The sequence below is a fragment of the Amblyomma maculatum genome, chromosome 2 (genome assembly GCF_055883805.1).
Source record: "Amblyomma maculatum isolate TAMU_Amacu chromosome 2, ASM5588380v1, whole genome shotgun sequence".
NCBI classification, from domain to species: Eukaryota; Metazoa; Arthropoda; class Arachnida; order Ixodida; family Ixodidae; genus Amblyomma; species Amblyomma maculatum.
In genome coordinates this window covers 224,560,799-224,587,423 of record NC_139345.1, presented here as the reverse complement: position 1 = coordinate 224,587,423, position 26,625 = coordinate 224,560,799, and the positions used below count along the sequence as shown (strand labels likewise).

Below are 26,625 nucleotides of genomic sequence, written 5' to 3'. Positions count from 1 at the left end.
TGATAACTCAAGAGGCAGTGCCCTACTTTTTGAAGCTAGATCAGGGTGCCTTAGAACACGCAGCTACAAAAAGAAATTTAACAATGAAGATGATGTATGTGCTGTATGTGGAAACTCCAGTGAAACAATTGACCATATTATACTCGAATGCAATGGTATCCATCCGGAAGTTGATGCAGGCGCAGTAACTGTTCCTGAAGCTCTGGGGTTTAGAGATACCAGTGGCCGGGAGAATAAACCGGCGGTGGAAACTAGCAAAAAACGACTGGAAGATTGGTGGCTGAAAAGCAGAGAAGTGGCATAATGTTAGTAATCTAGAAACAAAAATTTAATAAATAGAACGATGGTATAGTTAACCATTCTAAATCAATAATTAAGATATAGGGAGAAAAATGAGCATGATAGCTACTGCTACCACCTCGTTTCAAAGGGGACGCTCCTATATTCCATCCATCCAAACTCCAGTTTTGGTTCCCTATTGGTCATTTATGCTAAACTGTCATCAGTTCAAAGCTATTAGGGATATTTAAGTCTCTATATGCCGGGAATGATCAGATAAAAGCAGAAAGAGCGTGTGATGAACACAGGAGGGAAATGGCATTCTAAACAAGCGCAGAAAAGGAAACTCTGCTGTGCTTCCTATGTGCCTCAGCACGAGGATGGGGGGCTCAATTTCCAGCTTAGCTACCAGATTTTCAAGATTAAACCTTTGTGACACTCGTCCAGCCCGGCTATGGTGCTCCCCTCACTAGCATGAGGTGGCAATGCACAACTGCAAAACATGTTTGTGACTGAGAGTATTCTGCGTGGTCCTTTCGTGTTTGCATACAACCAAAGCTTGGATTTAAACTGTGGAGTTTTTCCAACTTCATTATAACCATGTTTGTCTTAAGAACACAACCCGAGGGAAGTACGAAAATTTATTGTCACATTACAGCAGCCTCAAACGATATTAACTCTTGTGCCAGCAAGGTACGAACTGTACAGGATGAGCCACAATGCTATGCTTGACATATATGCTACGCATGAGGGCTGTGCAATTTTTTTTTTTTTTTTTTTTTTTTTTTCAGCCCACACTAATTTGCTTGTCTGAGCAGTGGTGACTTGTTCTTTACTCTACCTTGTGACTAACTTCCATCGGCTTTGTAATGAATGCAAAAATAAAGCACTTTGGTCATGCAAAAAGTTGCATAGATGAAAACTTCAGCTGAGACCTTGATAATGTGGCTGCAAACCAGCTGAAAGTTGTACTTGGGACACAAAACGGGCCATCGCACTTCTCTATAAGCCAGCAACAATTGTGCAGCTTACACCTGATGATGCCCAGTTGAGGTAGCAAGCTTGTAGAACTGGCCTCAACACTTTTGTGGGAAAATAGTCACTCCCTCACAAAGCTAATGGAAGATGCTTATTCCCACACACCAAGCTTGCACGACAGTGGGAGGCACAACCACTATCACAGTATGCTATCCTAGGTATGCATTGCACTGCTGTGAAATTCTGCCATACAAAAATTGATCAGACGCCCAGAGGGTTCAGGGGCACGGCACCACCGGCTTGGCACATGTTCTCGGCCACGGTGCGCATGGTGGCAAAGTTGGCCAACTTCTCGGCCGACCGCAGGGCCCCCAGGTTGGCCTGCACACGTTCGCTGGCCTGCGTAACAACAGCTGTTACAATCTTCTAGTGCAATGTCATTGAAAGGAGCTCATCATCATCATCATCAGCCTGACTATACCCACTGCAGGGCGAAGGCCTCTCCCATATTTCTCCACTTAACCCGGTTCTGTGCTAGCTGCATCCACTTGACCCCTGCGAACTTCTTAATCTCATCCGCCCACCTAACTTTCTGCCGCCCCCTGCTATGCTTTCCTTCCCTTGGAATCCAGTTTGTCACCCTCAGCGACCATCGGTTATCCTCTCTTCGCACTACATTTCCTGCCCATGTCCATTTCTTCTTCTTAATTTCCACTAGAATGTCGGTAACTTGAGTTATTTCTCTGACCCACTCTGCACGCTTCCTATCTTTTAATGTTACCCCTACCATTTTTCGTTCCATAGCCCTCTGGGTTGTCCTCAACTTAAGTAGAGCCCTCTTGGTTAGCCTCCACGTTTCAGCCCCACAGGTGAGTACAGGTAAGATGCAACTGTTGTATACTTTCCTCTTAAGCGATACCGGTAAGCTGGTAGTCATAATCTGCGAGTGCTTGCCAAATGCGCTCCATCCCAATGTTATTCTTCTTGTTATTTCCTTTTCATGGTCTGGATCTGTGGTTACTACCCGTCCTAAGTAGACATATTCGCCTACTACTTCCAGTACTTCGCTACCTAATGTAAACAGCAGCAACAGCAGAAAGGAGCTCACCTCGCTGCAGATGAGCTGAGCCAGCAGGGCCTCGTGCTCAGCCGAGGGCAGCGACTTCTCCAGTGCACGGCTGGCTCTCGACAGCACCACGATCATGGCGTACACGTCAATTGCACTGTGGGCCAGACGAATCAGCAGGAACTGCTCATCTGTGCAAGAGAACCACCATAGTGCATGACGGTTTGCTGCGAAGAATACCTCCATAACAACAGCGCGACAGACGGGACGTAGAAGAAAGGACGACAACACAGAGCGCTGGCTCACAACTGAAACGTTTATTAGCCACCAGCCAGTATAAATATTGCCCTGGTGCCAGAAAGGAAACAGGCACGCTTGACTTGCGTGAGATTCAAAACGCCAGTACATTAGGCACATGTCAACAGGCAATTGTCATACTTGGGAAAAAACTCAGCATAACAGCAGGCACGTTATTATTCACAATCTAAATAACGACTTTATCTGACAGCGCTACAGAGGGAGCACTGATACATTGTGCAACATCTTTATTCCAGCTTGAATCTGGTACTCTGCGCGTGATCTTCCGAACACCGGTGAATGATGACGATGCCGCATATGTACATATGTTATGTTGAGGCAGAAAAGGAAAGAAAAATAAAGAGCCTCGGCCCGTTCCGCATAGGTGAAAGTTCTGGCACCGCACTCACACACCCCCCCGGCAAGGAAGCGGCCACCCTGGTTCCTGTTAAGATGGAAGTGGGTCGGCGGGTCAGTCAAATAGAAGACAACGTTGAGTAGCTTGTGGGAGACATCCCAGCGGTTGAACGAACCTACTCAGGTGTAATTATCAAGCCAGTCTTCGACATCATTGCCGCGAAGGCCGGCAAACAGCTGGGGATCGCCAGGCAGGGGTAGCCACAACAGTAAGGGCAGATGGCGCACTTCTGCCGCACACTTAGTAATGATATCTCTGAAATTATTGTTCATTGCTTCTAGGGTGATGTCGCCATCTTCGGTTAGAGCTGAATATCTATTCTGCAGCGAGATCCTGAACTGTTCTGCCCTCCCCCTCACCGCTAATTCATTGATGGGTTTCTTTCTTACTAATCTGTTGCGTTCCTTCTTCAGATTTAGGCTAAATTGGGACCTCACCATCCTGCGGTCACTGCATCGCACTTTCCCGATTGCCTCTACATCTTGCACAATGGCTTGGGTTGAACACATTATGAAGTCAATTTGTCAGCTTGATCGGAATTCCATCTATTCCTGTAGATGTGTTTTTAGGAATACTTTTTTCTGCCTTTTTCCAGTTTAGATTGGTCAGTTCTAAGCTGCTTTGCATTCTGCTATCTTGTGTTGCTTCCTGATTTGCGGAGATTACCCTATCCTCGCTCTTAAATGACTCGGCTATAACTGATGTAATGCAGTTCACTGTGTTGTCTCCCTTTAAACAATTTCCCTCGTTATCTTGAATCCGGTCCTGCTTTCTTTGATTCTTTTTACCTAGCCAGCTTGTACGGTTCCAGAATTTTCTTGGTCCGTCTCTAGTGGCATCGTGTATGTCAGCAATCCAGCAATCGATGGACTGCTTTATTTTACTTTGGACAAGGGCCTGTACATCGTTTCTTTTGTCGATATGATTCCCATTGTTGGTCTAATATCACGAATATGTGTTGCCCTCTCGTGGCCGCGAATGGTACCATAATAGTGTTAATAGATGTCCGCACCTTTTTCTTTTTTCGAGAATAAACATTTTCCGTAAAATTTCACGCAAGATTCGTAAAATCGTAATACTGGTCAAAATTCGTACATTGTACGGAAAATTCGAAAGAGTTGGCAGGTATGCATTCAGAACGAGATATTAAGTGCTGGTATCGCTAACTGCACACAGTAAGAAGAGGTATCAGATCAAAGTTCTCGAGACAAACATAATGTGAGCAAAGGATCCCAATTCCTGACCTCAAGATTAAAGAATTACTTGGACCTCTGACTGCTGCTGACACGACCTGTGATAACGTAAGAGGTGACATAGACCTCCTTATCAGCTCGAAGCACTACTGGGAACTAGTAACAGGAAGAAGCACGAAGCTCAAGAGGAAACTACGAGCAGTGGAAACATCCTATGGGTGGTGTATTCAGGGCCCGGTAGGATACCAGACTTGTGACTCACAATGCATGCAAACCACTGCGCTTGCTGAGAGATAAACTGCAAACTGCTTGGAGCGGTTCTGGACTCTCAAGTTGATCGGAGCCACGGGAGCACAAGCTCTTTCGAAAAGCATACCAGGCTCTAGATACGACCTTCCATGGAAGGAGACAATAGATTTAAGTGACAACAAGAAAGTTGCTGCAAAATGTTTGTGTTACAGTTTCGTTTCGTGTTTGTTCATGGCGCCACCCTGTGTCGGTGCGATAGAACTTGCGAGGCAGCAAGGCAATAAAAAGGACACGGCTCGGGAAGTCGTTGTTCGTTGCGCAGTGGAGCCTGGTGCATCATTGTCCGTTTCTTGGAGCATAGCCTTTGACGGCGACCGCCGAGCCGGTCCGCCTCTCGGCATTGCTCGGTCCACCAACTCGTAACAAGTGGCGACGAGAAAAAAATTCAAGTTCAAGTTCATCTTTCATCCGCCCCCTTCTGTGCACGTGAGTTCTTCGTTGTTCTGACGAGTCAACGCGCAAGAATTCTGTCATGCCAATGTTCGGCACCCTCAAAGTGTTCGATGGAGGAGGGGGGAGATGCGTGGCTTTGCTACGTTGATCGCCTTGAAGCTTTTTTCATCACGAATGACATCGCAGAAGAGAAAAAGAAGTCAGTCTTCTTTAGTTGCTGTGGACAGAAAACATATGCTCTTTTGCGGGATCTCGTGAAGCCCGCCCAACCGCAAGACAAAACTTTGCAAGAAGTTCTTTCTGTCCTTGGTAACCATTACCGTCCCAAGCCATCTGCTGTCGCGCAGCGTTTCAGGTTCAACACACGTGTTCGCGCGGAGGGCGAGTCAGTCAGTAACTTTGTGGCGTCGCTCAAAGCCTCTCGGAACATTGCAACTTCAGAGCTGAGCTTAGCAACATGTTGAGGGACCGCATCGTCTGTGGCATCAACGACACAGCCGTGCAGATGAGGCTGCTCAAAAAAGCAGACCTTACGTATGAAGACGCTGAAAAAACCACTTGCCATGGAAGCTGCGAAGAAATATGCTGGCGAGATAGCGAGCTCAAGCCGAAGTGCGCTGCCCACTTATCAAGTCGCGGCATCAAAGGGGCGTGTCACATGCTACCGCTGCGGAGACGAACACCTCGCGTCCGTGTGCAAGCACATCAGTAGTTCGTGCAATTAGTGCAGGATGAAGGGACACATTGCTCGAGTGTGCAACTCGAAGAAAAAGCACGCTTCATCACGGAAGAGGAAATTCACAAAGCTACATGCATCCGCGCCTGGAACGCATCCAGTCAACACTGTTGACAATGACGTTTCTGTCGACGTGTTTAATATGTGGCCAGTCGACTCCGTCGCGCCGTCACCACCCTTCACTGTGACAGTCAGCGTTTGCGGTAAGCCGCTCTGTATGGAGCTGGACACCGGTGCGAGCGTTTCTGTCATGGGAAAAAACAGTCTTCAGAAGCTGCTACCGTCAGTACCTGTCATGCCGTCTGATGTACTCCTGCGAAGCCCCTCCTGGTGAGCTCACACAAGTTCAAGGTAGGGCGGATGTCACAGTGCAGTTTCGTGACAGAAAAACAGTACTACCTTTATTCCTGACTGGGGAACACTTCTGGGCCAGAACTGGATTCGAGAACTGGGCATTGACATTGCTCGCGTGGAAGCAGATGTTCATGCTGTTTCTGATGTTGAGGACCTTCTTCAAGCATTTCCTGAGGTGTCTGAACAGAGCCTGGGAACTTTCAAGGGTCCAGAAGCCACAATCCATGTTCCACAAGATGCCGTACCCAAGTTTTTCAAGCCACGCCCACTGCCCTTTGCCCTGAAGGACGGGGTGTCACTGAGGGAAGGCATCCTGGAGCCAGTCACTTCTTCAGCTTGGGCTGCACCAATTGTTCCAGTGGCCAAGAAGGATGGACGCATCAGAATTTGCAGAGATTTCAAGATTACCGTTATGCCAGTGGCTACGGTAGAAAAGTATCCAATTCCAAGAATTGAGGACCTGTGGGCCATGCTGTCAGGAGGTGAGAAGTTCATGAAGCTGGATTTGAGGGACACCAACCAGCAAATAGTTCTTGACAAAGAATCTAGAAAGTATGTCACAATCTTCACACACATGGGATTATTCCAGTATACACGCCTTCCTTTTGGCGTGTCATCGGCACCAGCTTTGTTCCAAAGGGAGATGGAGAACCTTTTCCGAGGGCTGCCACATGTTGCAGTATATTTCGATGACATCCTTGTCACTGGCTCGAATGACTCGGAGCATCTTCGCAACCTCAGTGTGGTCCTATCTAGACTCCGTAATGTTGGACTTAGGTTGAAGTTCGACAAGTGTCATTTTTTCGTCCGACAAGTTGAGTACCTCGGACACATCATGAGTAAACAAGGCCTGTCTCTAAGTTTGAGCAAGGTATCTGCCATCCTTCATGCACCTGCACCCCGGGACGTCAAGGAGCTTCAAAGTTTTTTGGGACTTGTGAACTTCTACAGGCGGTTTTTACCAAACCTTTCCGGACGCCTCCGCCCTTTGCATTTGCTTCTCGTGAACGAGAAGAAATGGGTGAAGGGAAAAAGAGCAAGAAAATGCATTCAATGCAGTTAGTAATATCCGCCCCAGTCCTAGTACATTTCGACCCAGGGAAGCCATTGTGTCTCAGCTGCAATGCCTCTCCGTATGGGATCGGCGCAGTTTTGGCACACCGAAAATCTGATGGTCGAGAACTGCCCATTGCTTTTGCCTCCAGATATTTGTCTCGTGCAGAGCAATACTACAGCCAACTTGACAAAGAAGCATTAGCCTTTGTATTTGGTGTTGAAAAGTTCCACCAGTACTTGTGGGGCACTCCTTTCACTGCTTATACAGATCACAAGCCACTACTAGGATTACTGAATGATGACAAACCCATTCCAGTGCAAGCATCACCACGACTAGTCAGATGGGCATAGAAACTTTCTGCATACAAGTACAAGCTTGTGTACAAGCCTGGTCTGGACTTAAGTCATGCGGATGCTCTCAGTAAGTTGCCGTTGCCTGCAAACAACGTGAATCAACCTGCACCTGCTGAAATGTTCATGTTTGAACAAGCATACCCAGGACTTGTCACCTGCCATTAGGGCACCAAGCTAAAAAAAATGAACCATTCCTGAGCCATGTAGCTCTTGCTGTCCTGCGAGGGGAACAACTTCCAGCAGGACCAGAAGGAAATCCATTCACAGCAAAGAGCAGCGAACTCAGCCTCCACGAAGGTTGCTTGCTGTGGGGTTCCCGAGTTGTTACCCCAAAACCTTTGCAAGCCCAAGTCCTAAGGATACTTCATGCTGGGCATCCTGGCATTGAGAAAAGCAAGACAACTGCCAGAAGCCACATCTGGTGGCCGGGAATTGATGGAGACATCGCTGAGAAAGTAAAGAGCTGTGAAACCTGCCAAGCTTACCTGCGTGCACTGCAACGCATTCAGCACACGCCATGGCCGTTTCCACAGAGGCCCTGGTCAAGGCTTCACGTTGACTTTGGGGGCCCATTCATGGGTCATACATTCCTGGTCATCGTTGACGCCTATTCGAAGTGGGTCGAAGTTTTTCCAGTGGCGTCAACGTCAGCGCATGCTGCTGTCAGTGCCTTGCGAACAGCATTTGAGCAACATGGGCTGCCGGATCTCATCGTGTCCGACAATGGGCCTGCCTTCGCAAGTGAACAGTACTTAGAATTCTTGACACGTAATGGAATTCGTCGCATGGTTGTGCCTCCCTACAATCCAGCTTCGAATGGTGCGGCAGAGCGCGTCAAACAGACTGTCAAGAACAAGATCAAGAAGAGTGGATCCGGATCTTTCCAAACCCAGATTTCGCAGTTCTTATTTCATTACAGAACCACGCCACATGAAGTCACAGGCAAAGCACCATGTGAAATGCTCATGGGAAGGATGTTCAAGACACCTTTGGATGTTCTTCGCCCAAATCTACACACTTCAGTGCTGCTGAGACAGTTGAAGCAGGAACTACAGGCCAATAAAGGGTGCCGTTCTTCTCCATTGCCAAATGTGGGAGACAACATACTTGCAAGGAACTTTCGTCGGGGGCCACCGTGGGTACCCGCACGTGTCACGAGCACCACAGGTCAGTGAGCAGCTACAGTCTGTCTCAGTAACGGTACTCTCTGGCATAGGCATGGCGACCACCTACGTCCTCAAGTCGAAGAAATCGCTGAGCCAACCACTGGACTATGGAGGCCTGGACCTACTGGACACAGAGCGTTTCCAGCCACCCATCAACTGAGCGTGACACCAGCTTGGCTGTTTCTGTGGACTCTGACCCCATCGTGACTGCTACTACAGTCGAACCCGGATATATCGAATTTCGGTTATATCGAACTCATAGAATATCCCCTTGAAAATCCCATGTAAAAGTATAGGAAAGCCGCATCATATATCGAACTCAATTTCACCGGTAGTTCGATATATCGAACTCCACACCATGCACTGGAAAGTGTGCCTTTCCCAAAGACGATCCCATCACCCGCTGCCGTTTGCCGCGCGACGTTTTCAGCCGCGCGCGGAAGTAATGAGAGGGCACAGTTCGGCTAGGGCAGCGCCGTGCCCATTCCCTAAAGGCGCGCGCATTTGCGGTTATCGTTTCCCGCGCGCCAGCACGTGACGTTTGCAAGCTATGTGCCTGAATGAACCCGAGAGCACCGGTGGGAACGATGGGGAAAAACGCGACAGAGCGAAGCGCAAGGGTGTGCCCATTCTTTTGCCGAGCTATCTCTCTCCTTCCTTTTTCCCTGCCTTCATTCGCAGTAGCACGCGGTACGCATGCGCCAAGCCAGCTCAGCCCGTTTTCAGACAGAACGTCGGACGCTTTCGCCAGCGTGTGTTACAGCGAACCCTCTTCGCGCAGCGGCTGACGTGGCTATGGCGCCTGCAGAAGTTAAGAAGCGGCAGATTTCTTTTTTTCTTTCGGGAGTCGTCAATTTTTATTGTTGTGCTGTACGCGCGGCGTAGCGTAAGATATAGCGTTACGAAGCGGCTTTTTTTTCTTTTTCTTTTTTTGCAGGAGTCGTTTACTCTTCCATGTATGAATTAATGAAAGCATGCGGTCAGCTGCGATCATGACACCAGCTTTTAGCATTTTTCGCTTCAAACAACATTTGCAGCTACTGTATCACGCTTTCCAATATTTTGTGGCAGTGGACTACGCCCGCCCCCAAGCGCGACATGATAAATCGAACCAGGCTTATGCAATCAAGCCATCACGGGCAGTCTGCCAAGTTCGCTCGCCGCCGCAGGAGCTATAAAAAGATAAACACACAGCCACGTTATCGCTGCGCAGCATCTTGGCACACTGCCAAGAAATGAGCTGTGGATGAGACGACCGAAACGGAGTGCGACATGCAAGCAAAAACGCTGGCGATTTCTGCCGCAGCAACACAGAAACCTTGTTTCGAGCTGCCGCGGTGGGTGGCTCGAACGGCAAAGGGACGCATTTCCAACAAGTCGCTGCCGCTTGTCGCTGAGATCGCTTAATTGCTTGCATGTGAGCGAGCTGGCCTTAACGCTTTTTTTTTCTTCTAAATTTTCAGCGCAAAAGTGAAGGGTGGGTTCATTATGCGAGTGAGTTGATTACGCGACAAATGCGGTATTGTTTTTTTGCATCGTAAGTGCTGTCCCAAGCCGGTTTTTAGATATCGAATTATCGATATATCGAACTATTTCGCGATCCCCTTTGAGTTCGATATATCCGGGTTCGACTGTAGTGGCACAGAAGAGACAACTGTGAACGTGACTGGTGATACAGAAGAGACTGCTATGAACTCTCCCAAGTCAGCGTGCAGCACGCCTCAGTTGCGAAGAAGCACGAGAAGCCGCAAGCCAGTGCAGCGCTACTCTCCATAATGCTCTTCTTGAACAAACTAATGGGGTAGACTGTTACAGTTTCGGCTCGTGTTTGTTCGTGGCGCCACCCTGTGCCGGCGCAATAGAACTTGCGAGGCAGCAAGGCAATAAAAAGTACACGGCTCGGGAAGTCGTTCGTTGCGCAGTGGAGCGCGGTGCATTGTTGTCCGTTTCTTGAAGCCTAGCTGTTGACGGTGACCGCCGAGCCGGTCCGCCTCTCGGCATTGCTCGGTCCACCAACTCATAACAGTTTGTCCCAGCTGACAAACCGCCTCAGAAGATATCCTCACCTATTGGAGGACGCTGTCAAGAGACAGTATTGAAACAGAGGCCATATGATCTACTACATGCCCCATCAGCCGGTCTTCCGAGAAAAAAGCAATACAACGAGACTGCGACTGGTTTTTGACGTTTCATCGCACAAACAAAAGCCAAAATCCCCGAATAAAAACCTCGAAAGTGGTCGGAATTTGACAGCCAACCTTGTAGCACTGCTACTAAATTTCAGAAGCCACAAATTAGCATTGACACTGAAAATGTGTTTTTGCAAATCGAGATCAGAGAGAACGACAGAATGATTACGTTTTCTGTGGTACCATGCAAACCCGGATGCAGATGGACCAACAGGCCAAGTACATACTTGGCGAATGAAATGAGTTCCCTTTAGAACCACCTCAAGTTTGTTGACAGCGACATCATTTGAAAATTATGGAAGCCTATTTCGCTACTGGCGCACTCACTGTATGTGGATGACTCTTAGCGGGAGCAGAAAATGAGCACAAGATCTATGAAGAAGCAAGGGCAATATTCAGCATGGCATCTATGACACTGCACAAGTGGGCATCCAACAATCCGACATTGAGCAAGCAGTTTGTGGCGAACAATTGCGAAGCAAGACACCTATTTATTTATTTTATTTATTTAAAATACCCTATTTATTTATTTAAAATACCCTCAGGGTACAGATGTACGTTACAGAGGGGAGGGGTGCATACAGGATATATATATATAAAACAGAAGGTTAACACAATAAGCGTACAAATCTCTGAAAAACAAAGCACATAGAAAAGAACAATAAGGTACATGGGTAATTTAGAAAGACTGCATAGGTGTAAAAAACAAAATATAAAAATATAATAAGCAAAACAGCATACAATGAAGGTAAGCAAATAACCATACAATAAGTTTTAATACCAGGCAAGAAAGTTTGTAGCGCGAATTTGAAGTTTTCTTCTTCAGTTATACTTGTTAGGGATGCAGACAGGTTATTCCGATCATTACAGGTGCGGGGAAGAAACGAGTTAGAATAGGCAACTGTGTTTGAGTGCGGAATGTTTACCTTTTGACTTTGCTTACAGCGAAATGAAATGTAGAATGGTGGTTGAACCCACGAGGAGCGCAATGTTGAGTTAAGGTAGTATATTTTATGAAAAAGTGAGAGGCGGGATAGTTTTCTTCGGATCAATAACAGCGGGAGATGTAAGTATGCTTTCATATTAGTAGCGCTGGCTGTCCTTTCATAGTTAAGATGAACCGGGCTGAGCGATTTTGTACTGCCTCAAAGGAGTGTATGGCTGTTGCTTGACCGAGGTCCCAAACACATGAGGCGTTTTTGAGTTGTGGACGAAAGCACGTTGCATACATTATTAATTTTAATGATGATGGTGCAAGGGAGAAATTACGGCAAATGTATACGAGAGTATGATTGGCTTTAGCTATGATGGAGTTGACATGCGATTTCCAGGTTAGATCACTAGTAACGATTACACCAAGGTAATGGTATGACTTTACAGATTCTAATGAGGCGTTATTAAGCATATACATAGGACTTGTTACATTAGTTCGAGATACCTTAATTGATTTGCATTTGTTAATGTTTAATTGCATGCACCATTCGCTAATATTATTAAGGTCATTCTGGATTAATAGGACATCGGAATTATCGGCAAGTTTACGGTACAAGACACAGTCATCAGCAAAAAGGCAAATTTTCGAAGAAACACAGGAAGGCAAGTCATTTATGTAAATAAAAAATAAGAGCGGTCCCAGGACCGACTGGGACAGAAGGTGAGTTGATTGAAGGTTAGCTCTTTCCCAGAGGCCAAAAGTCGCCCCATTATTGTGCGTTTTGCCAGATTTAAAGACAAGGATGCTGTTCTTGGTTTGTGTTGCAAGCTTAAAGACAATGACTTTTATGTTCGCGAAGACCTTTCACGCCCTTTTCGTCTTGCCCGCAAAAAGCTGCTTGATTTTGCAAGTGACCAAGATTTGTCTTATAAATTGCGGCACAACAAATTTGTCATTGAAGTTATGTCTATGATGCTAGCTCAGATACTGTGATTCTACAAAAAAGTAGCACGCAATCAATCTGGACCGCGTCAACCTGCATGTGATGCTCGTACCAACTCTAACCCCCATATCAGGCAGACATCAGTGTCATGCTTATCAATTGTCGAAGTGATGAACTAGATGCTTTAATATCTTCTTCGAACACGGATGTTGTTATCGGCTGCGAATCATGGTTAGATGAAACCATTTCCAGCGCTGAAGTGTTTCCTTCTGAATATGCATCTTACCGAAAAGATAGAAACACACACAAAGGAGGAGTGTTCTTGCTCGTAAGGCAAAATATGGCAAGCTTTGCGGTTATTACTGGTGATATCAAACGTGAATCGGTGTGGTGTAAACTGGTGCTTGAAAATCATGAATACCTTACTATCGGCACTTTTTATCGCCCACCTAATAACGACTTCCATTCCCTCAATGCCCTTTCGAATGTTTTGCTGAAAGTCACAACTGATTATTTCCTGATCGGAGGGTGAGGCCAGCAAATCCAATTCCAATCCAAGTCTGTTCCCTCCTCCGTTTTACAGTCATTTCCTCGATCGCCCGAAGCATATCACGTGCGATCTCGCAATCGGAACGCATCGCTGCCCTGATTTGTTCTGCGCTCGTGAGCTGAAGATTTTCTTTTTCCTCGACGGGAAAATATGTTAGTTATACCGCTCACTTTAAGCTGAAAGTGATTCACTACGCGAAAGAAGAAGGAAAAAGAGTGGCTGGACGAAAGTTCGGCGTTGACGAAAAATGTGTACGGCGATGGTGCTCCCAAGAAGATGCCCTCAGGAAAACAAATGTTCAGAGGCGCGCTTTCCGAGGGAAGCAGAGCATGTTTCCGAAAGTTGAAAACTCACTTCTCGAGTATGTGACGGAGACGCGGCGCAACGGCTTTGCTGTTTCGACTGAGATGTTGCGCATGAAAGCGCTAGACATTGCACGCAGCAAGGGGATTGCGGCTACCATGTTTAAAGCCAGCAATGGGCGGATTTCGCGCTTCATGAAGCGAAAAAACCTGTCCATTCACTGTCGCACGACGATGTGTCAACGTCTACCCGAGGATTATGGTGAAAAGCTTCTGCAGTTCCACAAGTTTGTTATCAACAAGCGCAGAGAACATGAGCACCTTCTCTCTCAGATTGGTAACGCCGATCAAACCCCGGTTTGGTTTGACGCACCCCAGAATGTGACAGTGGATGGAAACGGCCCTCCACCAAAAGACTCCAACCGGCAGATTGAAACGGGCATCGCTTGTGGCCGTTTGCCACTGGATACTCGAAGCGTGTGCCACGGTTTCGTTCGAGACTGTGGAAAAAAGTTTCAAGGTGACAGGGATATCAAACAGGCTGGACGGTACGGAGGATGACCTCATCTGGGACAAGGATGAGCCTGAAGTCCCGATGAGTTCGGAGGAGGAGGAGGAGGAGGAGGACGACGAGGAGTGATGTTTTGGACACGGGACGAGCCTGAAATCCTGACGAGTTTAGCGGAGGAGGAGGAGTTTCTTGACAATAATAAAGGCAGGTACCACTGCAAATAAATTTTTTCGCTGTCTTTTTTCTCATGTAATCGCCACACCCCCCGATTTTCACCCCAATCTCGGAAAAAAAGAGTGCGGCCATTACACGCGTGTATACGGTATTCAGTTGAGAGAGAGGTATCTCATGCAAGCTCGTCAGCTAGTGAAAAGAACCATCAAGGGGTGCATAACTTGTCAAAGATGCTACTGAAGTGACAGCACTGCTTCCAAGTGACTGAGCGACCGAGGCTCAATCCTTTGAGATAACACTTCTGGTGAAAGGAGAAAACTCGCTTTATAAGTCCTACATCACACTGTGCTGTAACAAGAGCGGTGCACTTAGAGCTCGCATAAGACACGTTTCTGATGGCCCTGAGACGTTTCATCTCAAGAAGAGTGACGATGCACTTTCCTTCAAGAAGGTCAACAGAGACCTTATCAGAAATTTGTCGCGAAAGCACGAATCGAATGGAAGTTCATTGTGGAGCGAGCCTCATGGCAGGATGGCTTTTATGAGCGAATCGTCGGATCGGCCAAACTTGCGCTCAAGAAGGTGATCGAATCCAAGTTTTTGACCTTCAATGAGCTCTGTACTGGCAGAATTTAAGCCAGCTTAAATTTCTAACTGCTAACTCACGTCTACGATGAACCCGGAAAAGCCTCTCTGCCCTCTTCTTGACTGGAAGATGCTTCAGATCGCTGCCTAATGTGGGGAAAATCGAAGCAGACGAGGTCAACATATCAGTTCACAGAGTATGAGTATGGACAAGTTAGAGCTGATGCTTGGGCGAGATGGTATGCCATTTTGAAGAACAGCAGCACAACATAGACAAGGACGACACGCAGCACCTGTCCGTGTGTATCTTCCTTTCGTCCTTGTCGAAGTCTCGCTGTTCTTCAAAATTGCAGATGGACAAGAGAGTACCTTGAAATGTACAAATGCAGAATGAACATAGAATGGAGGGTGCTCTAACCCAGGGGTTCTCAAACTGGGTTCCGCGGAACACAGGGGTTCCGCGGGCTGTCTTCTTGTGTTCCGCGAGAACCCTCACAGCTCAGGGCAAGCACTGCTCTCAAAGAGAAATTTAATGGTGAAGGCTTGGTGGCATTTTGGATGGGGACTGCTCCACTGTTTCCATGCCTCTTTGAAAGGGCAGTGGACATTTTGCTTCCTTTTCAACTACATATGCATGTGAACAGACATTTTCAGCCCTCGCCTATCTGAAGAACAAGCACAGGAGCAGTCTTGACCCGGTAGCTGATATGAGACTGGCTCTGAGTGCTACTGAGCCACGCTTTGACTTGCTTTTAAAAGGGAAGCAGTACCACCCATCACATTAGTATTTCTATTAATCTGTGCAATAAACATTTAACCTTTGCAACTCTCTTTGCAAAAATGCACTCGACAACATTGCTCGTAAGTGAAGGCAGGAGGCGGGGTTCCCTGCAACTTATTGAAGGCTTTTGGGGTTCCTCCAAGCAAAAAAGTTTGAGAACCCCTGCTCTAACCTAATAGCTTCAGCAGTGTATGCTGACAATCTCGCGCCATACAGAACAGCCAGGAAATCTCTTAAGTTAGAAGAAAACGCCCTTAGGAGACTACAAACACATGCCCAACGCCAGCTAGGTTGCACCAGTGGTACCTTACACTATACTCTCTGCAGTGCCCACACTGTGGAGAGGTAGGTACCCTCTACACCATGGTGTGGGCATGCCTATTCAATCCCATAGTAGACCCCATTCCAAGCCCATCAGAAGAGCAGTGGTAGGCTATTCTGCTCAGCGATGATCCTGACTGTCAGCACTGGCTGGTGGGAAGGGGCAGCGCGGCAGCAATCTCCAGTGGACTACTAGACTAGGCGGCCCACCCATATGGTCTACAAGAGTGTAAATAAAGGTGTTTTCAATCAACTGATCAACGTAACAGTAAAACACTTAAAGAAAGGGAATTGATACACCTTCGTGATAGTCTCCAGCCCCGGGAAGAGACTGAAAGGTGAGATCGTGCCTGCTGGAGCTACCAGGAGGATTAACTCTCAGGCGACCAATCCAACTCCTGTACCCCCTGGAGACCATGTAAACTAAGAAAAATGACCTAAGTCATTTTCAGGGGGGAGAATGTGTTTCGAAACCGAAACCAGACTGCCCCAAGTCAGAAGCAAGCTTCAAGAACAGCGACGCTTGGGGTGTCAGTTGTCTTGTGTAACCTAAAATAAACTGATGTCGTTTGTACTCTGTAATGAAGTTGTCTAATTTTAACCAACGCAACATAATATAAATAATGCGGGGCTAAATGGTCAACCTTTTAACTGCTGCACCAACTTCGATAAAATTTTTAGGGATGGCTTATCTTACTCTTATTAGAACATATGCTAAGTTTCATCACCTTAGCACAAACAGAAAAATGTTGTAACTGTCATAAAACTATCATTTCAAGCATCTTGAAGATGTACTAACAGTTCGTGCTTAGATAACTCCTAGGTATTTCATTTTGCAGGATAGACCAACTGCGGGTTCTTTGTGACATTTTTTGTGAAAACATGAGCACTTTATAAACCAACTCCTTTTTTTTTTTTTTGTCATTATACTTTTTTTCTTTTCGATAATTATCTTCCCAACAAAACTTTAGTCCTTGAAAGCAGCCTTTGTCAATAGTTTTGAATTGGTGGTTTTCCTAATGGCTGTGCTCTTGCAAAAGTGCGAGCTGAAAAAAAATGGGTTCAAAGATTTTGGGACATTCTATTCAAATTTAGGGCCTAAATTAATAACTCAATGTGGCCTGGTGCATACACTGGTGCTCCGTGGCGACTGCTTCCTTTTCTTTTTTTAGCTTTACAGCTGTCTGCACTTGTGAAATGCTCTCCTTGGCTGCTCGCTGGGCGTGCCTCTTTGTCGAGCATTTTAGTTAGCCATGCTCCCAGTGGTGTGAAAACAGCGTTCAAAGATTACAAATTGCATTTTAGTCAATCGAAGCTTCTATTTTCTTTTACGAGCCAATCCGCTGCAGCTACGGCCCAAAATTTGCCTTTCCTTCATCTTTTAAGCTGTGTGCTCTTCTTTCGATAGCAGATCCTTTTTGGCCAGAGAGCGCGAAACGCAAAGGGATACACTTCACATTCAGTTTCTTGCCCGCTATGCGGCTGCGTCCTGAAATAAGCTTTGGGTGTGAGTTCACCCCATCTCGCAAAAAAAAAAAAAAAAAAGGAATTCTGATGTTTATACTGGGAACACCAAACTTGACGAGGAGTTTCTTCAATACATGCACAATCCAAAACAACAAAAATTTAAAAACATTTTTTTAAAATGAAAATTGTGACTTTGTGATAATCAACCCCTGCAAAGGTCTTTAGATATGTAGATGAATTTTCAAAGTTATTTTTAAGTTTTAATCCCATGACGTAGGTAGCTGACAAGATTTTAGGTGATATGGCTAGATGTTCATGCTTTCTCAAATTCACCCTAGAACTTGCATAAAATGGATAGAAGCTTGCCTTTTGATTCCTCCCATTCCGTGGTTTTAAAATCTGTGCAGTTTTGATCTGCAAGCGCAGCAGCTGTAAAAGGCTCAGCGCGGTTGCTGAATCGGTGGCCAAGTCGAAGAAAGGTATCCTCGGAATCTCCATAATAATACAAGAACTGTCTCAAAATTTCTATTGGCTAGAGGTCAAAACATCACTCTTGTGGGACAGAACAAGGTTTTCTGAAGAAATGCTCACTGGGTACGTTTTCTGCTTGTTTGGAGCTTTGCTCATTAAAGAGATGCAAAGGCTGCTCGAAACAAAAACGTGGAAAAAAGGAAAGTCTGCAAAGATAAAAAAAAGCACGTAAAAAAACTACTTCACCACTGATTCAAGGTATGTAATCCTTGAATCCTTGTCGTCCTTGTCTTCTTTGCGCTGCGTTTCCTAAAATGCAAATGCACCAACGCGCCCAATTCAGCATTCTTGTGCTCTGTAATCTAGTAAAAATATAATTCAAAACGCAAGTGCAGCTGGCCACTGTTGCCATGGCAGTCACTTTTGTGCTCTCGGTAGTGAGTGGTGCTGCACTCACACTGAGATGACAAATCAAAAGAAAAATCTATGATGCAGCCACACTTGCTATGAGGTTTGCGCCATCCCAGTATTTTTTGCCTAAAGACGACTGTTTAGGATCACGCTGCCAAAACTACTTGTTTGCAGCCCTTCTACCCCCTACTGCTCAGGTAGGAAGGTGAGAGCATTGCAAATTCCACACAGGTGTGCTGCATACCAAATGATAGCAAGAAATTTCTTCAAGCAGGGTCATCACTGACTCCTCACCGATGATGTTGCGGCCGTATTTGATGAGCAGGTGCTCCACAGCACCCCCACACAGCTCGATGCAGCGCGACACGAGCGCAGCGGGCCCTGCCAGGCGTGGGTGGGCGTGCTGCTGCAGGGTGGGCGCGGCCGAGCCCAGCCCCACGGCACGCCGCATTCGCTTGGAGCCCTGGTCGAAGAGCAGACCCAGGTGGGCAGCCGGGTTGCGCAGGGCACGTCGCAGCTCACGCAGGTGCCCCCCCGCATACTGCAGACCTGCACACAGGATGCATGACACCTCCCTAGGGCCATTTACAATAATGTTCAATCAACTCTGCTTCATTATGAAAGAAATGCAGACATTTTTCTTCTACAACGTATCATCCCTTGACTGCTTAAATAATTAATGTTTAAATTTTTTCTTCATGCCATTTCCTTTTCAGTTTCACACACCGATCAATTCAGCATGACTAACATCAAGTCATCCGTTCATTTCAGAAAATGGCTTTCAGTACGAAATACTCCGCCTTTTTCCCAGCCATGTCTCATCACAAGAGCATATCACCAAAGCACATGTCTGCGCTTCCATCCTGACAAACATCACACGAGATAATTGCTTAATCTGCTTTAATTCCAATTCATATTGGTTTTCAAATGGCATATCCGTGCTTACATAACTGACTAACAACATTATGGCTGCTTTGAACTGAGGTGTGATATACTACTTTTCCCCCAAACTTCGAAAAGGTCAAATTTGTTAATATTGAAGTTAATACAAAATGAACAAATTTTGAGCTGACTTGACTCTTAGTTATGCAATTGAAAACAGTATGTCTGTATAGGAAACTCAACTTCTTCACCTGCCCCAGTATTATCCAGAGTACTGCAAGGTTCTATCCCTGGCCCCCTTCGTTTACTGATTTACCTGGATGATACATAAAAAGACCAGCTCAAGAAAATGGGGACAAAGGAACACAAAATGACAGGACGGGTGCTGACTACTACCAACTGTTTATTCTCAGGAAAACTAAGCACAATAGAAGCCAAAACGCAGACCATGTGACCATTGGGAGGAGGGGCAGGAAAAAAATAATGAAGAGATGTCACAAGGACTCACTTTTTTTTTTTTCATATATCCAAAAACTGTGGAAGACAGCCTCCACACCGATCTTGTAACACGAGTGCCAGATAACAAACACAGAGATGAAGAGAACAAGGAGTCACTGAGTGACGCATCAAGGGTGATCAAGTTGAAACGGCAAACAAGAGCGTGGACTAAGGGCGGTGTCAAAAACAATAACACAAAAACGACTAATAACCAGATGAATGTGGCAATAACAGCGAAGCGAAAGTATTGTTATAACCTAAAAGGATACACCATAATACAATCTTTGGTGATGCCAACGATAACCATGCAAAATTATGGAACATGTAATACAGTGCAGTCCACTTATGATGAAATCCAACCCTTATTACCAATTATCGTTAAATCTGGACCGGCAAAAAAAGGAAAAATAAAAAAAAACATATTTTCCCATGCATGTAGGCTTGCCTGCTTGCCAGTGACGAGTAAATCGGGTCGCCGGAGAAGGGGTAGGCAGCGAACGCGATGGTTAGATGGCATTCTCGAGGCATTGCAGATGAAGCTATGTGATGTTAAGAAGATAGTGAGAGACCGGAAAGCGTGGCGTGACATGATCCATAGGGTCACGAAGAGTCGGACACGACTGAACGCCTGAACTGAACTGAACTGAATCATCGTAAAGAGCACTAAACACTTTATTACAGGAACATCAACAGCAATAAAATAACATAAGCATACTTAAGAAGTCGGTATTCAGAGTAGCTTGAGCAGCATCTGAAGCTTGACAATCGCTGTGAGCGTTGCTTCCAGTAGCGCATACACTGGCGGCAGTACCTATTGTGTGCGCAAAACCGATTAGCAACTGGATGAACTGCAGGACATCCCCAGCCTTGATGATCGTTGAAATCGTAGAGTGCAAATGCACATATTTTTTCACGAGGCTTCCAACCTTGAAAATGGAATGCATATTGCAAACCGCACGAAGCGACAGGGATGCAGAGAACAAAGCACAGGACACAACGCAGAACTTAAACTGAGGTTTATTACAAGGAAAACCAAATTTATACAAGATTCATAATCGCACCTGATACACAGCAGACATCATGTCATACAGGCGTGGGGGCGTGCATGGCACAAGTTAGCATCTAAATAGTTGAATTTTTTTTTTGAATAGGGATACTGAAGTGGTGCTTATGCAACGGTCATGCTCTTTTTTTATGCTGTAGGCTTCACAAATTTCCCTGCTACGCTAGGTTGGCAATTCTTTCAGAACAATTGTGTCACAGAACCTGGGCGGGCAGTTATGGCCATGGTGATAATGTTTAGCCAGTTCACCGCCCCCCGCCACGTTGCCCTAAGGAACAATTCCCACATGTGAGGGGTATTTGGTACACCACCCCTGTTTTGCAGGGAATGAATCTGTTTACATGCTTAGTGCGGCACTCATTCTTTTGTTCCATTTCCCCGTAGTTTTGCACGTGCCTGAAAGCTTTTTGGATGCCCTGAAGACCACTCAGACATCACATTTCATGGCCACTTTTTTTCAGGCGACGGGAAATCTGGTAAAAGTATGGCAAAGTCACAGGTCTCTGGCATTGCTGTACATCACATGGGCAGTGCGTCGGTGGGCATCAAGCTTCCTTGGAAAGGGCTTCTATCCCCAAAGTGATCACGGACGGACGAACCAATGGCCACGTGGTCTGCGTCTTGGCTTATATTGCGCTTGGTTTTCCTGAGAATAAACAGTTGGCTGTTGTTACCGCCCATCCTGTGGTTTTGTGTTCTTTTGTCCCCATTTTTGCGCTGGTCTTTTGATGTGCTAAGTATGAACCAAGTGGCCGGTAGAGCTATTTCGAACTTATCTAAATGACCTGTCTTTGAATTCCTCTGTAATATGCTGGTTCTTCACCGATGAGTACATCATGTATCAGAGCAATGGCTGTGCAAGATCAAATTGCCCTTTCTGCAATTAGCAACTGGTGCCAAATTTGGCGAATGAACACGAATGTCGCAAAATGTGCTCGCATGAGGGTCAAAAAAAGAAAAAACAGCTAATGTATTGGGCGCGAGGACAGACCGTCGTGCCACCTCTCGGAAGCGCCCGCTTGATGAAGCGGGATAATGCACGTTGAATTGCTGCTGTAGGGTGCTTTCCGAGGCATTTCAGTCGCGCGTTAGCAATACGTTCTTTTATTTATTTAATATGCACTTCGGTCTGGGCCTGTATAAGCTTATCTTGAGGTATGAGACAAACTCATTCGGCAAAAAAGCACTTCACCGAATCATAGTTATCGTAGTTGGCGAGCTTTACTGCTACGACGATGCGCACTGGCTACAGCATTTCAGCTGTAATGAAAAAGAAAAAGAAACAACAAACCACACAACCAGTCAGTGCACAAGTAATGGGATGCAAGAGCAGAGGACTGTCAGGAGCAAAGGCTGAGCGCCTTCACATAGCGCCGGCGGAAGCGCCTGCTCCCTTGAACGTAGTAGAGCAAGCAAGTTTGACTGTGGAGATGACGTAAATTAATTTTTTAGCAAGCGTGAAGACGTGCGTTCCACGTAGCGAATTCTTGCGCACTGACTTGGTTTGAGCGGACATTTGTTTTCCCCACGCACGGTAGTTCTTTTTTTTTTTTTTAACACATATCTCGGATCAGTACATCACAACATGCATGCAATGCTCTATGTTTCGTTTATTCACGGACTCTGTCATTTGAAGTTACTACATTACTGGAGACGCTGCCTGAGACAACTCACAATGCATACCGAGGCGGCAGAATCTTCTAGTTCACTTCAGTGAAACTTCCGTGCGTTCATTTAGAATAATTTGAAACCTTCGCACGATCCCTCCTTTCTTTGGAAGGGTACTGCTCTATGAAGAAGCCAGCATCTTTTCCATCCTTCCAGTAATAGCTTCCCAAGTGATAAGCGTAAATTAAAATGTGCGCACCGTTTCTTCTGCCGAACATTTAGTGCCAACTCCATGGACGAAATCTCACTCGCTCGTATTTCTGCTGTGCACATCATAAGCATGATCACTCGCTGATTTGCCCATTCAAATTTTGATTAAGGATTCGGGTAGCAATGGGAGCTTGCGCCAGGTACAGAGCAGTAACGAACCATAGCAACAGCTTAAATAAGCCTCAGTAACGACGCAAGATCAAAAAGTGCAAGGCTGTATCAAACCGAACTACAGAAATAAACGCGACAATTAGCTTTTAAAACGCACAAATTTAATCGAGCGTCTGCTTCAGCAGCAGTAAGAGGATTCGCGTGATCCCACTTGCTCCCTTAGGTCGACGCTAGTGCTGTTCGCTCCCGTGGTGGCGCTCGTGCCCGATACCTACAAAATCAATAATGCGGATGTCAAAGAGGTTGACAATTTTAAATATTGCCTGGGTGTTGCAACTGACTTAAAGCACAAGTTTATTACGCTGTTGTGCCATCATTGTGGCCACTGACATGAAGCAGGGCAATTGCAGCTTTCATGACGAGGCAATTCTTCAACTATGCTGACACTGGTCACCAGGAAAAACAAATCACGTTGAACGGGTGCTTTTGTGGTTGCGTGTGTTAGCGCTGTTTCAAATTTCCCTATAGTCAAAATGAACCAACTCGCCCCCCAAAAAAATGTCAATGACTTAGGCCTCATTCTCACAGCCAGTGCTCCTCTCTGTCGCGGCGGCATCGGTGGGGATCACCGCACGACGGATGGAGCGGCGCGATGTTCAAACAGAAAGGGGCGCCGGACGCCGTCAAACTTGTTTGGACGGGGCCTCGCCGCTCACATGTGACTCTAAGTCAGAGCGTTTTTTTTTTCTCCTGCAAAAAAGAAAAAAAAAAATGCGGAGGGCGGCTGCCCTCCCTGCAGCGGTGGAAGTCATGTGCTCCGCGTGCTCTAACAGCAATTTAGAATAGAACGCGTTTTCATCTCGGCTTCGGTAACGGTACAAACACCACGTGTACTGCGCCAAAGCAAATGAGTATAATTATAGCAACCATGTATTAAACCGCAGCAAATTATGCTCACTCCAATAACATTATTCTTCTCCATCAGCACAATCACAGAAAGCATAATGAACTATTCTATCAATAAAAGAATTGTTCGCGACAACATGGCAATATGGTTTTGATACAAGCATTAAAAATCAAGTTAGAATGGCACCGACTGCAATAATATTTCACGCAAATCTGTCGTAAGTCGAGGTTAGCTGTGCCGTCCTGCATATTACAAAAGTAAATAAAATCTGCATTTTTTGTTAGCCTCTTGTGCTTTGGGGCTGGAAGGCATTGCCATCTTAGCTTCAGTAGCTGTACGCAACTCCACAGTTTACTGCAAAGCGCCGCGCGTACAACACGGAAGCAAATGGGTACGAATATATGTGAGTACTAAAACGTGTAAATGCACACTAGTTATATTACTCTTGATAAGCAGTTTCGTCACAACTTTCATAAAAGGGGTTCTCTGTCTGGCAGGTAGACTGCAGCCTTTTCTTGAATTTTTTTTCCCCATTGGTACGCTTTTTCTTTCTTTCCTTAGACCTCCTCCCATTCATTATGTTTTCTTGCCGCACCATTCACCCACTGTTTGCTTTTTTTTTTTTTCTCTTTTCTTTGTTCCGTTTTCTCCTCTGCTCCTTTCCTCACCTCACCCATTATCTCTTTCTTTTCCTTCACCTGTGCGGCAGTCATTTTGACTTCTTCGCCTGCCTAGCCAATAGATTTTGCGCCCGTCCGAATCTTTACTGTCCTGAACCTTGTTTGCTACGCCGTACTTGTTTTTGTTTCTGGTTTGTCTATATAATGGATCTTAGCTCAAATTATGAGCCACATGCTTTATATGATTTAAGTTCGCCAAGTACCTGTTCTGCGTTTGGATCGGCTTAGGTTTGCGAGAAAAACTACCCGCTTAACTGTTTGCAACGAGGTATCGTTTGCGTAGCTCCGGAATGGAAGGGAGTGAAATTCTAAATCTACTACTTGAGGATAGTACTGTTACTTCAGCACCCCTGATAAAAAAAAAAAAATCCACGTCTCTTATATTCCACATTTAGTGTCGCGACCTCTCGCAGCAGTTCGGAGTTAGAATGCCTTCTTATCTCAGCCTCAGTACAAACACCGCGCGTACTACGGAACAACAAATGGGTACGAATATACATCAAGGCAGTATCCAAGCTCAGCATAAATGCGCACTTCTATAATATTTATAATATTATTCATGGCAGTCAGCGAAATCGAAGAAATCTATAGGAACATATATAATAACTCTGTCATCAATAAAGGAATGGGTCGCCAGAGCTTGCAAGATTTCTTTTGATAAACCCATTCAAATATACAACTGAAACATCGTAAAGTTTTGCAGGAGGTCATGTTTAGCTGCGACACCCGGTGCATTGAGAAATGAAAAAAAAAAAAAAATATATATATATAAAAAAGAAACAGCATCTGTTGTGTCTTGTCAGTGCGCGCTTCGTGGGGCACCAGACAGGAGGGCAACCCTCACTTTTTTTTTTCTCTGTGCTCGCGCACCACCGTCTGCATGCGAGCCCGCGATGGCCGCGCGGCCGCACCGCCGGCGCTTGCTTGGTCGCGACACGCAAGCCGTGACGTAGAGTCACATGTGAGAAGCGAGCGCGCTCACTGGACCGCCTTTCGTGGGGTGGAGTCCGTCGTTCGCCGGACTGGCGGAGCCTTGGAGCAAAACCCCACGGCGCCGGCCACCCGATTTCGGCGAGTACTGGCACCATTAACTCCCCTTCTCCGGTGAGCGCCGCCCCGACGGAGTCGATGGAGGAGAGAAAAACCAGCTGTGAGAATGAGGCCTTACAGTAGAAGTATCTCTGTCTCCGACCTTACAATATGAGCTGGGCTCCCAATGCTAGAAGCGCGCTGTAAACTAACATTGTCAACAAAGATGTCAAAATCAGCTTTCACGCTCACATGCATTTCAACAAATACAGGAAATGATGGGCAAGCACAATTGTCATGCTCAAGGTTAAAACTAATGCCTGCCACTTTTCATTCTTCCACAGAACTATAGCCAAGTGGAAAGCTGCTCATCCGCTGAATCTTTTGCAATGGCAATTCTTTGTGACAATGCTTTTTTTCCCTTCACTTTTCGACCTTGAATTTGTTTTTGTTTTTTGTTGTTGAACGTGTGTATTCTCCCATGGCTGATTGTTAAAATGCAACTTGGCACTGCTTTCAGGACTACTGTATCCACGCCTGCTATGACTGAAGAGGCAGTTGGCAGTATCTAATAAATAAATAATAATAATAAAAAAATAAAGTATTCCGTTTTCATGTAGCAATATTTTAAACTTTGTATAAATGTTTCCTTGCAATACTTAAACTGCAAATACTGTGCAATGTTTTTCTTTATTCTCACATTTTGATGCTCATACAATACTCCTATATAAAAGAAGCTCGTGAGTTATTTGACGAAAAAAAAAAAAAAAGCCCACACTGCACTACATTAAAAGATGAAACTGACCATGGGCCACACAAAAGAAAGCCCATCCATTTTATGTTGCAAATTAATCTGCATCCGTGAGCTACTGTTTCCTTTAAGTGCACACTTCAACAACTCTCACGACTAGCTCCGACGACAACTAGGTTCACATTTTTATGGGGTAAAAAAAAAAAAAATAAAAGAACACTGCCAAGGGGATGCAGGTTACAAGAAAACATGTTGAGAGGAAATGCTGTCCAATTCAATGTTACTGCTCAGCAGGGGCTGCAGGATTCTATTGCCATTGGTCCCAAGGTTTACAACGAAATTGGTATCTGGTATTTCTTTATAGCACCTCAAATCTCAAAAATTAACCAGGATAGTGAAGCCTGCTGATTCAAATTATCTTCTCAGATTTACGCAAGGAAAAATGAGGTCAAAATAATCTTGGTTGCAGAGTCAGTGAGAGTGCTTTTTATTGAGCAGCCCGTACTTTCTGCACTAGCAGGCTCATCACCTCTGCCCTGTTCCTACAATAAAGTGCTGTTAAGGGAACTGCAGGAAACAGACACAATC

At 45.7% G+C, this 26,625-nt stretch overlaps 1 protein-coding gene and 1 long non-coding RNA gene across 2 annotated transcripts in view; both read right to left on the bottom strand.

The window, feature by feature from the left end:
• Positions 1–906: 906 nt before the first annotated feature.
• LOC146201388 (very long-chain specific acyl-CoA dehydrogenase, mitochondrial-like) overlaps positions 907–26,625 on the bottom strand; it is a 131,655-nt gene continuing 105,936 nt past the window's right edge. The window contains exons 11-13 of the mRNA XM_084595812.1: positions 18,533–18,787; positions 2,366–2,514; positions 907–1,656 (exon numbers count right to left, since the gene is read on the bottom strand). Of these exons, the coding sequence (XP_084451938.1) occupies positions 1,519–1,656; positions 2,366–2,514; positions 18,533–18,787 (542 nt within the window). The 3' untranslated portion in view covers positions 907–1,518. The remainder of the gene's footprint in view (positions 1,657–2,365; positions 2,515–18,532; positions 18,788–26,625) is intronic.
• LOC146201390 (uncharacterized) lies at positions 20,620–26,623 on the bottom strand. Its single transcript, XR_014705333.1, has 2 exons — positions 23,257–26,623; positions 20,620–21,327 (listed from the first exon to the last, which is right to left on the bottom strand). It is a non-coding gene; the product is annotated as an uncharacterized LOC146201390 (long non-coding RNA).